The sequence below is a fragment of the Strongylocentrotus purpuratus genome, unplaced genomic scaffold (genome assembly GCF_000002235.5).
Source record: "Strongylocentrotus purpuratus isolate Spur 01 unplaced genomic scaffold, Spur_5.0 spur5_scaffold_10, whole genome shotgun sequence".
In the NCBI taxonomy this organism is placed as follows: Eukaryota; Metazoa; Echinodermata; class Echinoidea; order Camarodonta; family Strongylocentrotidae; genus Strongylocentrotus; species Strongylocentrotus purpuratus.
Window position 1 is genome coordinate 11,200,678 of NW_022145595.1, and position 14,982 is coordinate 11,215,659.

General features: G+C 36.5%; 1 protein-coding gene across 1 annotated transcript; it reads left to right on the forward strand.

Moving 5' to 3' along the window:
* Positions 1–1,885: 1,885 nt before the first annotated feature.
* On the forward strand, positions 1,886–11,396 carry LOC579523 (cytochrome c oxidase assembly protein COX18, mitochondrial). Its single transcript, XM_030979484.1, has 5 exons — positions 1,886–1,921; positions 4,869–5,711; positions 6,445–6,595; positions 7,523–7,755; positions 9,990–11,396. Exons 2-5 carry the CDS (start codon positions 4,899–4,901, stop codon positions 10,242–10,244), a joined length of 1,452 nt encoding a protein of 483 aa, XP_030835344.1. The 5' UTR covers positions 1,886–1,921; positions 4,869–4,898; the 3' UTR covers positions 10,245–11,396.
* Positions 11,397–14,982: the final 3,586 nt, after the last annotated feature.

The window sequence follows — 14,982 nt, forward strand, 5'->3', positions numbered from 1 at the left end:
TTGTATGTTCTATATTCTGTAGCTTAGTATTTTCATCCATTGTATAATCATACGTAACATTCTTTTTACTGTAAATGTATGTATTTTGTTGACTATAGGGCCCCGCTCACAAGCTTAGCTTCTAAAGGGATCCTAAAACCATTCAGTTCATGTTAGAATATGTTGATTGATGTAATATTATTACCAGTCTCATTTTTATGTAACAGATTATATAATGCGTTGTGTGGTTTTTAATAAAATGAACTGAACTGAACTGAACTGAACATACCAAAAGAAAATAAGAAAAAGCAAAAAAAAAAAATTAAAGATTTTTTTCCCTTCCACAGGGTTCTTTATTTTCAAAACAAATTCCATCATATACAGTATATCCATATATCATATACAAATAATTAAAGAAATAATTTTCCATACATAATGGCTTGACACAGATAATAATCATCACGGCCGAAAACTTTTGTGGCAGATAAAAACAAACATTTATGACAAAATTAGTACTTTAAATATATAATAAAAAAGTACCAAACATAAAAAAGCAACAACAATGATGAATAATAATGATAGTAATGACGATTATAACAATAATAATAATAATAATAATAATAAATAAAATATATAAAAATGAGTAATGTAAAATTCCCAACATGAATATCCAAAATTTCGAGGGGGTTTAATAAAGAAGTGAACATCGGAAGCTGTACTCAACAGAATTACGTATTTTACAAAATACTCTTTTTTTAAATCCTTTATTTTGGACCAGCTCACATGATAGTTTACGTATAGATTATTGAAAATAGAGGCTTGTGTAGGTATGTTATATACATATTGTGTCGATGTGTATATATAGATATCACAAATAATCTGAAATTTGTCATGAAAAAGAAACTATTGAACATTTTATAATTCGTTGTAAGAAATTAAGAGTTTTCTGGAAAATTATCTCAAGAATTATATATTTCATTTTTAAAATAGAAATTGAAATTGATATGAAAATGTTATTGATTGGATATAAAATAGATAACAGAAAATTTACTTTACTTAATTTTTTGATAAATTATGCTCAACTGGTTATATACAAAGACTATGTAAAGCGGAACTTTGGGGAAGTACCAACCAATCCAAAGAGGTTAATAAATTATTTTATTTTAACATTAAAATATTATTTGAAATACAAAAAAAATATAAGATACTTCGATAATGAAGAAGTTAAGAAAGTATTAAAAATGTTAAAATGATTATTTTAAGAAATTATATTGATCTTGTATATAATTCATATGTTTCAGATGATTTGTTTTGTAAATAATATATATGTATCAGGCGCGGATCCAGGATTTCTTAGGGGAGGGGGCCCAACTTTTTTTTTTTTTGCTCCCGAAAATTTGAAAATCGCGCCGGCCGAAAAGTCGGTCAGTGGGGGGGGGGGGGGGGGGGGGGGGGTAGTGAGCACATTTTTTTTTTTTTTTTTTGATCCTCAAAAAAAAAAATCAATTTTGCACCCCCCCCCCCTTGAGCGTCAGGGGGGGGGGGGGCCAAACCCCCCAAAAAGGTAAAAATCACGTGATTTTACATGATTTTTTTTTTCTCAAGGGGGGGGGGGGGGGGGGGGTGGGGGGATGTAGAGCCAACCGATTACCGACAAAACTAGCCACCAATTTGCTATGTGAAACTGAGTGGGGAAGTGTGGTCAATTTGGTGAGTTGCACAAAACTGCTACGAATTTTGTTGATATTATCTTAAAAGAAAGATAGATAAATATAAAACGAAAAATAAATAAATAATAATAATACAAAAATGAGAGATATAATCACGACGTAAAGTATTTTGGCGACAATAGTCACAACTAACTGACTAATCGCAAATTAGCTAAACGGAAGAAGAAGGAGGCTGCTTGGTCGGTCGCGGGTCGGTCGTCACAAAAATAAAGGTAATATTTGATTGTCCTATGAAATATTACTATAATTTTTGTTTAAACGAAGTCATATAGTATTTAGACCAAGACATGAATGATTCATGTGTATTTCAAATGATTATTTATCCACAGAATTTATGCAACAGCACCTAAACTTTTCATGGAAAATTATACCACAGTCCCACATGCTTTATTTCATGTCAGCTTGTCAGTGCTATTTGAAATGGAGGATTAAAAAGGAAAGGCCAAGGGTTTTTGTTTAAAATGTGTTTTCACGAAATAAGTAAGATTTATAAACGTTAGGTATATCTGTAAATAAATTATTGGCACAGAGACCATGCTGGAAACTAGTGTTGCATTTTTTGTCAATGATGTTGTTGATGAAAGAAATGTTAAAACTAAACAATTTTCTTTTTGTCAAAGATCTAGACTACTCCACACATAGGTGCATAACTATTCTGGCTGTGTATTAAAAACTGTGCTATTGATTCTCAACATTTCAACACCACTGTACAAAAACTAAACTGATTTCACTCAAAATCGGTACTTTAGTGACAATTAATGACACTGAAATAGCAGTAAAATACAATTTTTTCAACTTTCCAATGTTAGAAAGAATAATTTGAAAATTCAAATTGTGAGTCCACTGTCAAACTTGCCAATCAGCCATATCGGCATGATTGTGTGCATCTGTGTGTTAGGAGTGTAGTGACTTTTCATGTATTCAAATGCTGCCTATTAATAGGGAGGCCAATGCCCGGGCGTAAGGCTTCTACACCTACGATTTGTGCGCTCGTCGCCCACTTCAAAAAATTAGCAAAGGGAAAAAAAATGATGTAAAAATAAAAATTGAAGAAAATAAGAAAAGAAAATACAATTATACATTTCACAACATACCTATAATCACGGATCTGTAACAGTCTTTCACCATTTGTTGACAATCTTGCAGATTTTGACGTTTTTTAATCCAATAATTGTGGTTGCAGACGACCTTGACGCACTCGCACCACCGACTAAGAAAATCCTAGAGGGCGTAGAGGTTTGCTCACTAAAAACCTTCTCATTGGCAGAAGGTAGACCCTAAAAATATGGGATCCGTTTTGAGTAAAGAACTTTTGATAGAGATCAACATTTCAGATGTTCACAATTGCCACTTCTAACAACTAGAAAATATAAAGAAAAAAGATTATATCTTTTTAAATACAGATTTTTACAAAATGAACATTCGAAAGTAGATAGAGTACGATGTTTCTGTCAATCTTGCGTTGGTTTGAGCCCTATAGCTACATCCATCTCAAAATGAGAAGGAAAACAGTGAACAGTGACGTCATTGTTCGCGCCAAAAATAAAGGGTATTGCGACATAATCTGAGCTCCGGTCAGATCGTGCGCAAAGCGTAGTCTTATTTATAGACCCTAGTACCTTATTCTCACTGCACTAGATACGAGTGTCGTGCAGTAATGTATGAGAAGTGTTAAAAAAGATATTTCAGTAAAAAAAAAAGTCTACGTGAGCAGTCTATACTCCAATTGAGAATTGAAATGAAAGCCATGATTTGATGGTGTGTGTTGTATGATACATGGTTAGTGAGTGTGTATGTTACGTATAGCGAAAGGGAGAGAGAGAGAGAGAGAGAGTGAGAGAAATACGTACGTTGTATGCATGGTGCGCTATGATTGTGTTCGCTGCAAGATGGATGTTAATTGGACCTCGTAACTTCTCGATCGTTGATAATAAGGAATACTCATGAGGAAATCAAATTATTGGAATACACATCTAAGGTAAATATCAATGAATTATATATATTTATTTCCTGCCAATTTTCATTTTTGAACCATCGTCTTCGGCTCGTAGTAGTAGAAGATGTAGTCGTTCGCACATTGATGGCTGGACTTCAGCCTGCATCGGGGCTTGCGCCTGTGTCGGTGGAGGGATCAACTAAGAAGAAGAAGGTGTGTACGTGTGCGACCGATTCAAGGCTAGCCGCTGTTGAGTGATTGCACTTTCGCGCGAAGTTTTAAACTTCATCATGAACTTTGTCCCTCGGGCCTGTCTAATTATGAACGTAACTTTGCGACATGAAATATAATTGTTTCAAGGCTCTTACGTACGGAAAGGCGTAGAAGGAAGCTGGATAAAAAGAGCTGGATATCTCCTATTTGATGGAACTTCTGGAGTCGGCAGATGGGTGGATTTTCTTAGTGAAAGTAAATGCTTTCTTTTAATCTTAGTTTTAGTATAAACAAATTAGTAATTAAAAAGTTAGATTTGGGCATTGGCCTCCCTACTATTAACACGTAGTGCAGTGCTAGAGGTCAATACACTACGAGTAGTCCACTCCAGCAAAGCATAGAGAGTCGTAGCGAGAGAGGAGGGGGGGGGGGCTTGAAGAAGAAGATCGAGAAGAAAACAAAGGGAAGAGGAGGAGGAGGTAAAAAAAAAAAAGGAGAACAAAAACAACAAGAAGACTAAAAGAAAAACTAGACCCCTACAAAGAAAATGATGACAAATTTGGAAAGATTAAGAAGAGGAGAAAAGGGACATCAAAATCAAGGAGATTGAAAGAAGAGGATTAAATAGACAAGAGAATTAGAAAAATAAAAAGAGGAGGAAATTAAAGGAAAAGTGAAGAAGTTACATGTTAGAGAAAATTATTCCTCTATTTTCTCAGATTTTTTTAAGGCCGAAAATTAAGGCCTGCATGCCAGGAATTGGAAACTGAAAAGGGCTAGGAATGAGGAATCAATTGTATTGGACCAATGCGGAAGCATTAAATTAGCCAATGGAAGGTATTATTATCCTATCATGAATATCTGATTTGTGGTTGTGACTGAGGGAAATTGAAGTAAGTGACCTTTTACCAAACAAAGCAAAGTTATTTCTGTGAAAGTCTGCATACCCAATGTAATAGATATGTGATTATTCTCTCTAACCCGTTTTATTATTGTTATTATCAATTCAGGTCAAGAGTGAAATCAAGAGCAGAAGGAACATGTATCACCCCGCCTTTAGGCCTGCCTCTTTGGCTCGTTTCCAGAGAGGGCTTCACAGTGCCATCTTCAACCCAAAGACCTCTCTGCATCAAGGGGCCAGCTGCTCTTCTCATCTCCATGAGGTAGTCTCGGACAGACAGCATATGGACTCTAGGAAACATGTCATTGGATGTGTACCAGTGCCATGTTGGGATGCAAATTGTCAGTCTCTACACAATCCAATGTGTGCCACGTCATCATCATCACCATCTTCATCACCATCTTCATCACCATCTTCATCACCATCTTCATTACCAAACTTTACTAGGAAAGGATTAAAAACTAATGAATTGTCCTGCTGGAAAAAGACAAATCAAACATTTTATCAGCATCAGAATCATTTACCAGGAGCTCGGTTCTCTTCCTACCTCTCTCCATCATTACTATCAAGGCAATCTGCAACTCCTTTTCTGCAGCCTTTAGGTGTACCCTCAACAAGGCAATGGGTTCGCCACTCTTCAACTGAGCCTACAACTGCCTACGAGACACTGCTGAACTCCCAACCCGTCCATTTCGCAGAAAGTATCTTCCAATACGTCCACTCTGCAACTGGTTTACCTTGGTGGGCCACCGTCGTAGCCACAACATTCACTCTGCGATTTTCGTTGACCCTTCCACTGGCCATCTACTCTCAGAACATTCGAGTGAGAGTCGAGAACCTTCAGCCGGAGGTCATTGCTCTGGCAAAGAGGTCGTTTGTGGAGAGGTTCGCAGCCAGGGCGAAGCAGGAGAAGTGGTCTGAAAAGAGAGCCCAGCGTGCCTTTGTGGGACTTGTGAGTTTCCATCCGTTGTCAGTTTTGTAGGAATGAGGCCATATGAAGGTTATTCGTTTAAATATGAATATGTTCGGCAGGTCGTCGCACATTTGTGGATAACTCTGCTTCGAAAGATGACTACTCATTTATATGTACCTGTAGACAGGATGCTTAGATGCATTAAGTAGGTAAAACATTTCACCAAAATGAATGATCAAGGGGGCAGGAAATTAGATAGTAAAATTGAAAAAAATGATAATCTTTTTCTGCTACGGTAAATGAATACTGAAGCTCTTTAGTCCTGGGGGTGTTTCATGAAGATTCTACGTTGAACTTATCTCAAGTAGGACTTAACGATTATTGAAAGCCGTTGGCATCCTTGAAAATATTTTGTAAAAGTTACTTTAAAAGGCTTAAAATGTTGATTTAATTCATTTATATTTTCTATTATCATGGGAGATTTCATGTTCTTGACGTGGAATTTATAAAAAGTCTAAAATACTTGAATTTTCACTTTTGAATATATTCCATTATAATGGCTCTCCATAATATTTAGGTCCAACTTCGACTAAGAATCTTTGTGAAACACCCCCCCCCCCCCAAGCTACATGTAACTTTAATGGGTTTTCTTGAGGACTTCATTAAAAAAAACAGAGGGGAGTTGTTAGGATGAGCCTTCAAGTATTATTACATAATTTATGTTCTAATGATGTATTTTTGGCTGCTTCCTTTTGACCTCCGATTTTGACAGGTTAGACGATACTCTAAGGAGCTTTACGTTAGGGACAACTGCCACCCTGCGAAAAGTTCCATACTGTTCCTGGTCCAGCTTCCAATGTGGATCTTTCTCTCCCTGGCTCTACGTAACATGACAGGAGCCTTGTCAGAAAGGATGTATGTTGGTGAGTCCTTTAATAATAACAGAAATGGAGTCTTATATCGTTCGTGTCTGACACACTTCCATTCCAATTATTACCCCAGCTATAGCAACTTATAAATACAATTCTCAGTGACATAGCAACGTAAAAAACTAAAGAGCACATCAAATTATCATATCATATTTTATCAAACTTAAAGGTACTATGTCCCATTTGCAGGCCCAAAAACTGAAAAGGTTAATTTCCAACGGCATTTGAAAGACAATAGTTATTTAGAACTGACCTCAAAACAAAAGGGCTTGAAAATGGCTTTTAGTGGGAGAACAACGACCATTAGTTGTCAAATCAACTTAAGTGATTGCAATCACCTAAGTAATAATAAGCAAATTGCTTGAAAAAATGACAGCACAATGGATGTGGAGCAGCTACAGTATATGCATGTGTGATTCTACAGTCCTGAATAGATCAAAGTTTCAGACCTTTGTTATATGTATGTCATCATGACAAGGGGCTGTGCCTCCGAATAAAGTTTATGTGTCTACAGTAGCCTTGTATGGATGTGTTGTTCCAGATGTACTGTATACCTGTTATGTGAATACTGGGTGAAAAAGCATCTTATCCACAAATATGAAGATGATAGAGAGATATGTATGGATGTTATTTCTCAAGACTAGATTAATGCCATTGCAACAATACTCCTCCCCTCCAAAAGTATGTATTTCAAATGAAACTCATCATCATACTTTGAAATAACAAGGATCACCATACTCAATTCAAAATAGTTTTGAAAAAATGAAGAGAATCAAAACACTTCTACTTGATTAAAATAGTACCAGTAATCAAAATATGAGGTCAATACTTCATTCTAAATTTCTAACCATTAACTTATGAGTAGTTCATCTTCTATTCATATACTGTGACAGAAATAAATTTTGTGATTATCATTCACAGACCCAGCCAGCATAGTGCCTGACCTAGCAACAGGAGGGACTCTGTGGTTTCCTAGTCTCATAGTTCCAGACCCAACCTTCATCTTGCCAGTCCTTGTGGGCGTTCTCAACCTGAGCAACATTGAGATGCATGCACTGCACAAGGGCAGAGTGACGAGAGTGCAGCGATATGTGAACAACTCCCTGAGGACGCTGTCTGTAGTCATGATTCCCATTGCAGCTTACATGCCCTCGGTGAGTTATTACGGCCTTTAATAATTTATTGTATTTTATTTCATGTCATTTCCAGGAACATAAAGAAGTATAACTGGAATACAAGAAAACTCCTTAACCATTTCTATACAATGCCAGGTACCCGTAATGTTTCTCAATGAGATTTTATACATTCTAGGTCTACAAAAATGATTGGTACACTTTAAAGGTATTAGTTTACTGAGTTCTGAACTTCTTTGGGAATTTTTTAAGGAATCAGAAAAAACTCAGGCTGAGTGTTCTATACAACAAATAGATGATCGTTTCTATTTATTGCAGAAGAACATGTAATAGCTAAGCAAGTAGAATTAAGGGGGAAATGAAGGGGAAAAAATTGCACTGTGGGCATATGAGCCTAACATGCAGTGTCTATGTGAAAATGAGACTTACCATTGCCTTCTGATAAATAGGACTCCCAGAACTATATTTGTTTATAACTTGGTAGTAAAACAGCCCATAGACTGCATGATACATTTAGAATGAAATCAATTTTCTCTAGAAATACACTTACATTGCAGAATTTCAAGAATTGCTTTAAAAGAGACAACGTGATGGAAAGTTTATTTCTGAGAAGGTTTAAAGGGATCGTTTAACAATGTTAAATCTGAGATACGTGTTACCAGTGTCTGTGATATGGTGTAATATTGAAGCCCTAAAAAAAAAATCGCGCTTCAAAATGATCAAGAAGTGCCTCAAAAAAGTAAAAATCTTTGAGTGACCGGTTTTACCATACTCGTTTTCCCCAATAGACTGTAGTGTTATGAAAATTGTTCGGCGAACGGTTTTCAAAATTTGTAATTCCAATCATTAATATCTTGATAATCAGACAGGCGATCGGCTTGTAAAAGTCAGGGAGTTCCTGACTGACCTAAAAGTTTATAATTATCATTGCAGCATGAGCTAAATCAAGGATTATTTCTAAAGGATCTAAGACAAAGTTACCGGATCCCTTTAACACAAAAATCCTAATTGTTGGTAATAAATTGCTTACCTGTCACGTCTACGTTGATTGCAATCTTGGGAAGTCTTGGAAAGTGATTATATTTCACGTGGAATGGGTTCAGGAAACCAAGAAACTTCCCTTGAGGAAACGAGTTGAGAGACATTTGTGCGGTAAATGAGGACAGTCACATCGTTAAAAACGATTCTGGAACTAGGTTAGATGTATTGTTCTTGATTGCTTAAAGTGTGCCAATCACCTAAACAATTATTTGTGTATCTAAAGATAGAATGTATACTGAAAAGTAACCTGGAAAGACATTACCTGGAGTTTTGTAGGTTAAAAATTGAAGAGTATGAAGAAAATAAAGGACAACATACAACCCTAAAAATAAAACAAAGTCGGACTTGAGTGCATGGAACCCATGTCCAACTCAGTTCTGTGTGCGCCCAATTCTATGCTGATGCATACAGGAGCATCGACCAGTCTCTACTCTACAAGTCATTTCAATATATACTGAGAGTTCATGTTAAGTTAAATAAGTGATATTCAAAGCTTATATTTTGAAAACAGTTAAGCGACATGAAACCCATTACATTAAGGGCAATACATGTTTTGACGATTGGTACTCTTTAAAGTCAAACAAATTATAGTCTGTTAAGAACTACTTATACATTTCTGCTAAATCAGTGACTTTGGTAGGATATTACTGCTGAGTAATAATGAAGAATGAATACTAAGAAAAGAAAGTAAACATCGTCATTCCAAATTTCCAACCCACATGAATGACACATAGTTTCACTTATGAGTTGTACTTTCAAGTGGTTGTGATTTTCAGCAATTATTTATTTGCTTGCGATTTTGCTTGTCTAAACAACCCGCTTACTGCAAGTCAGAATTTCTTCATCCTAGTTTCTCCCCAAATTCACTTTCACCATGGAAAGGGCACAAAAAGCAGTAGTAGGAAAGAAGAAGTCTAAAAGGACCATTTGTCTGTCACAGGTGAACATCAGCAAGTAGCTTCTAAAGTCTAAATTAAAATTTACTAAAAATTCATATTGTGTTTTTACTTGTGTGAGATGGATGTATTACATGATGATTGTTTCCCTTTGAATTTGATGATTTCAGCATAGAAGTTCAGCAAAAGATAAATTTCTTCCTCTCCTATGGTTGGCAATTGGAAATATGTAAATGTATCAGCTTAGTCTGGTTTTATGGTCATACCCCGGTCCCTCACCAGTAAATCTAGATTTTGTGTCTTTTTATCTACCGGTAGGCGATGGCCCTCTACTGGTCTGTTTCTGCATTCTACGGCCTGGGACAGAACATCCTTCTCAAGATACCCTCGGCTAGACGAGCTCTCGGTATGCGCTCGTCAAAAAGCGACACCGATACGCCGTTCTTGGACATGAGAGATGAATTTCTGGTGCGATACCTGGCAAAGGATGGAGGGAAGGAGAAGAAGAAGAATGAACAGTTGGATGAATTGAGGGATGGAGAGATAGTGAAATCAAAGAAGACAGATTTATGACATATTTCGGGGTGATTTTCAAGTCATGTGGATTTTATCATGCCTTTATTGTGAATGTATCTAAGTCTGTTCTTATTATTGGGTTTTCTTTTTCTTATTCCATGGAATATCTTCGATTCAGAAAGTAAAGTGCCTTATTAAAGAGTAATAATAGAAAAAATGATAGGAATTATATCACCCAAATTTAACTCTTTTATGGTAACAGAATACTGGTAGGTTAATTGATTGGAGGTGAAAGGCCTTAAGTTTTTGTTTTTAAACCCACTTAAGTATAGACAAGATCTGTATTTTAATCACTCATGTTTTTAATAAACCTTGTATTAAATTGAATTGAATGAAAGTGTACAACTCTGTAGTAGGCTCATACCATGAAAATAAAAGGAATTGTACGAATGCTCAAAGGCTGATTCAGATGTATGTATGGTAACAGTCTGAAGCAATTCCTAATTTTCAATTACAAACAAGCAAAGTGTTCATGAAGTTCATATTCTTAAGGTGAAAACAGTGAAAATAACTTTTAAAGATTCACCCAGATGTACTTTGATGTTCCCAGCATGCATTGTAATATCCATGGTTAAAAGTACAAATGTATATCCTTCCCAAAGTATTGCTTAGAAAATGTGTTATTCAACAAGTGAGCTTATAATCAGAAAAGCATATCTAATATCAGGATACATTACAGGGAAAACATATTTTTGGAAAACATGGTTATTTTAGTCATCAATGCGTGTCTGAGGTCGAGATGTAATGAGGTTACTTTACAAATTGAAAGCAAACCTCTACTAATGACAAAAACAGATCTAGCAAAACATGAATGTGATTTTCAGGATGATTTGGGAGAGAATGGCATAAATCTAGCCTGGGGGTGGGGGTGGGGAGGGCACCCCTCCTCCTCCTCCTCCCCTGAAAGACATTATTGGGACGCAATTAATTGTGATTGCCGTCAGACATTGTTAGTCACTCATCTTTTATGGGAGCTGCTTGGTACTATTTCTGTTGCATTGTACTAATTAGAAACATATTTCATGTACCCCAACATGCATTATAATTCCTGATATACAAACGTAACCAAAGTGTAAACACTCCCATTATTTCTGTTGTGTAAAGGAAGTGAAATGTGGTTGAGTAAAGAAAGAGGTATGAAAACTTTAATGACCTTTTGATTTTGATACGATGAGTTTTGTTGTTACTGTACATACACTTACTTGCTGCTGAACCTGTCTACTTTAAAAAAATTTGATAGACAGGATTGAGGAATAAGTGGATTTGAAAAGTTCAATTAAGTTCAGGCAACATATCACACAGAGTATGTCATGGAAAAAAAAAATCAAAAAGGGAGGGAGGGAGAGAGAGAGAGAGAGAGAGAGAGAGAGAGAGAGAAATAGGGTGTGAGAGAGGGAAATTGATAAACAGATGAGAGTGAGAGAGATATAAAAATGATATAGAAAGTGACAGAGAGAGGGAGAGAGAGAGAGAGAGGGGGGGGGGGGGAGGAAGGCAGGATGGAAGCTCTTGTAGATGATCCTACTGTAAGTTTATTTAAAGTCATGATAGTCAATAAAAATCAAGAAATGATTATATCTGTATCTCTTTCTGTTTATCTCTGTTTTTCTGTCTAATCTGTTTCTCTCTCTCTCTATCTATTTATCTCTCCTTCTGTTTCTCTGTCTCCATTTATCTCTTTCTGTTTGTCTATATCTTTCTCCCTCTCTCTACTTCTCTCTCTCTCTCTCTCTCTCTGTGCCATTGTCTCCCTCTCTGTTTTTATCTGCCTGTCTATCATTCTCTTCCCCTCTGTTCGTCTGCGTTCTCTGTCCCTATTTATCTGGAATAATCCCCCCCCCCTTTCTTCCTCTCATCCCTCTATCCCAGTTCCCTCGGTCTTCGTCTTTTGTTAAACGGTATTAAAAACGCTATTACATTTTTTTTTAAAGACAACTGGGTCGTTTTCATAAACCGTCGATTAATTGTACAGTGTCCTGATGGAATCCTGATCTTAATTTGTCACGTCTGGAAATCATAATTTTCTTGAACACGTCAAACGGAAAGAATTACAGGTTTTATAGTAGGAAGCCAGAGAGGAAGAAAGAGGGATATTACAGATTGGATAGATATTGTAGATGAGAGTGAGAGAGATAGAAAGATGATAAAGAAAGTTACAGTGAGAGAGAGAGAGAGAGAGAGAGAGGGGGGGGGAGGGTGGGAGGAAGGCAGGATTGAAGCTCTCGTAGATTTTCCTATACTGTAAGTTTTTTGAAAGTCAGTGCTATCGTCAATAAAAATCAAGAAATGATAATATCTGTATTTCTATCTGTTTATCTCTGTTTTTCTGTTTATATTTATCTCTCTATCTGTTTCTTTCCATCTCTCTCTGTCTCTATTTATCTCTCTCTATCTATTTCTCTCTCTGTTTCTCTGTCTCTATTTATCTCTCTATCTGTTTTTCCATATCTCTCTCCCTCTCTCTATCATTCTCTCTCCCTCTCTCTCTCTCTCTCTCTCTCTCAGCCATTGTCTCACTCCACTGTCCATTCACTTTCTTTGCCCCCATTACTCTGGAATACTTCCCCCTCTCTCTCTCTATTCCTCTAATCCCTCTATCCCAGTCCCCTCGGTCTTCGTCTTTTCTTGGACGAAAATAAAAACACCAATAATTTTGTGTATAAAGACAACTGGGTCGTCACCTTAAACCGATGATCAATTGTACAGTGTCGTGTTGGAATCCTGATGTTACTTTGTCACGTCTGGAAATCATCATTTTCTAGTAAAAGCCAAACGGAAAGAATTACAGGTTTTATAGTAGGAAGTCAGAAAGGAAGGAAGAGGGATATTACACCCTAAAGAGTGGAAGTCATTGTTTGTTAGCCGTACCCCCCCCCCCTACATCAGTGATGATTTCCAGAATATTTACCTTTCCATGGCATTTTTTATACAAGGTTGAGTTTTTAAAAGGGTTAAAATAATTTGTAAACTTTTTCATTCCTTTTTTTTTAGTGGAAAAGTATCAAAGTAAAAAAATTGTCCTCTGAAAAAGATGTCTTAATTTCCAATTGTCCTCTTATCGTTTTCACAATATGACACGTGACAATGTCGTGGGCCACATTTTCATGACACATATGTTTGTGTACTCCCATATATACATTTCGCAAGATTGGGCCAATTTCGTATCATTCTGATTGTTCCTAACCTCACAGTATACACCTAAACTTATGTGCTTTAGGTTCAATCTTTTCCAATCGCTTCCACAGAGATTCTTTCACAATTCAAATGCAAAGTGCAAACGCTTGGCCAGAACTCAAATTTATCTTTAAAAGGCAAATTATGGTATGGTCCTCTAAAATTTGTTGCTAAAATATCCCGTTAAAATATCAAGATATTACAGCAATGCTAAGTTGCTTTAAAGTTAAGCCCTTTTCTCTTTCTCTCACTAAACAAAATGAGAGTTAAATACATCCTGAGCGAGGATTGAAATGGAATAGTACACAGATACATTTGAAACGTTCCATGAAGGGAGGAGCTGCATCGGTATTACTAATTACACGAATAAATAACTTTTCTGCTTTTTTTCTCTCTTTTAGTTTTCTTTGTCATGTTTTGTTCTTCAAATGAAACACTGATAGACGTTTAATTTTATACGTCCATCTCTTATTCCGAACCATGAAATTACATTCTCTCCTGCAATTGCTTTGTGCTAAAATGTACTGCCCGTTTTTATAATATATTTTATCATAAAGTTCTTTGCACTTTGGAGTATAAGCTAGCCCGATTTGTTTTGTACTTTTATCAGAGTAAAACAGCTTGATAAATGACGTCCAGTTAAGATGTCACATATTACTCTCTTATCATTTAATTGAGCCTGAATGCATGGGTTTATTGTGAGATTATTACCATGTTTACTTGATTTGCATACAGTCAGGGGCGGCGATCCCGGGGGGACGGGGGGGACACGTCCCCCCTCAATTTTTTTTTGGGGTCGTCCCCCCCTGGAAATTTGAAAAAGTGCAAAACAAATTGTATAGCATATACTGAATAATGACTGCAACACACTTTTAGGCTCCGGAAGGCCCAAGAGTGCAGCGTTTAGACTAATAAAATTGCAAAAAAAAATCTCGCTCCCTCGCATAACATCCTTGTAAAAAATTTCGCATTTCGTCCCCCCCCCCCCCGATCATTAACAGAAATCGCCGCCCCTGAATACAGTTAGTACTTTTCCATTCATGTTGATCTCTAATTACAGCTAAAGGGTGATATACTTTATTACAATTACAAAGCCTGAAAAGAAAGGGGAGCAAAGAAATGTATAGTTCATTAAATTATTCTCAATTTTCTGTTACGCTCTATTCTCTTGTTTTATCTCCAATTAGAATCTTTGTATATTACATTCACCCTTCTCTGATCTTCAGTCTCTCTCTGTCTATGTCCCTTCTGTCTTTATTCATATATCTCCCTTTCTCTATCCTCCACCCTCCCCCTCCCCTACCTCTCTCTCTCTCTCTCTCTCTCTCTCTCTCCCTCTCTCTCTCTCTTTACTTACCTCCCTTTCACTCTTTCAATTGCTCACCAACCACGAGGTATAATCAGGACGCACAGCTGAAATTAAGAACTTTATTGGAAAATCTAAAAAACAAGGTCATTGACTTTAAAAAGATCGAACTTTACCACAGACTAGAAATATCCGGGTACTTTTAAGTACTTCAAGCTTTATATTGGCAAATTACCAACAGGTGCATTTTGGTGT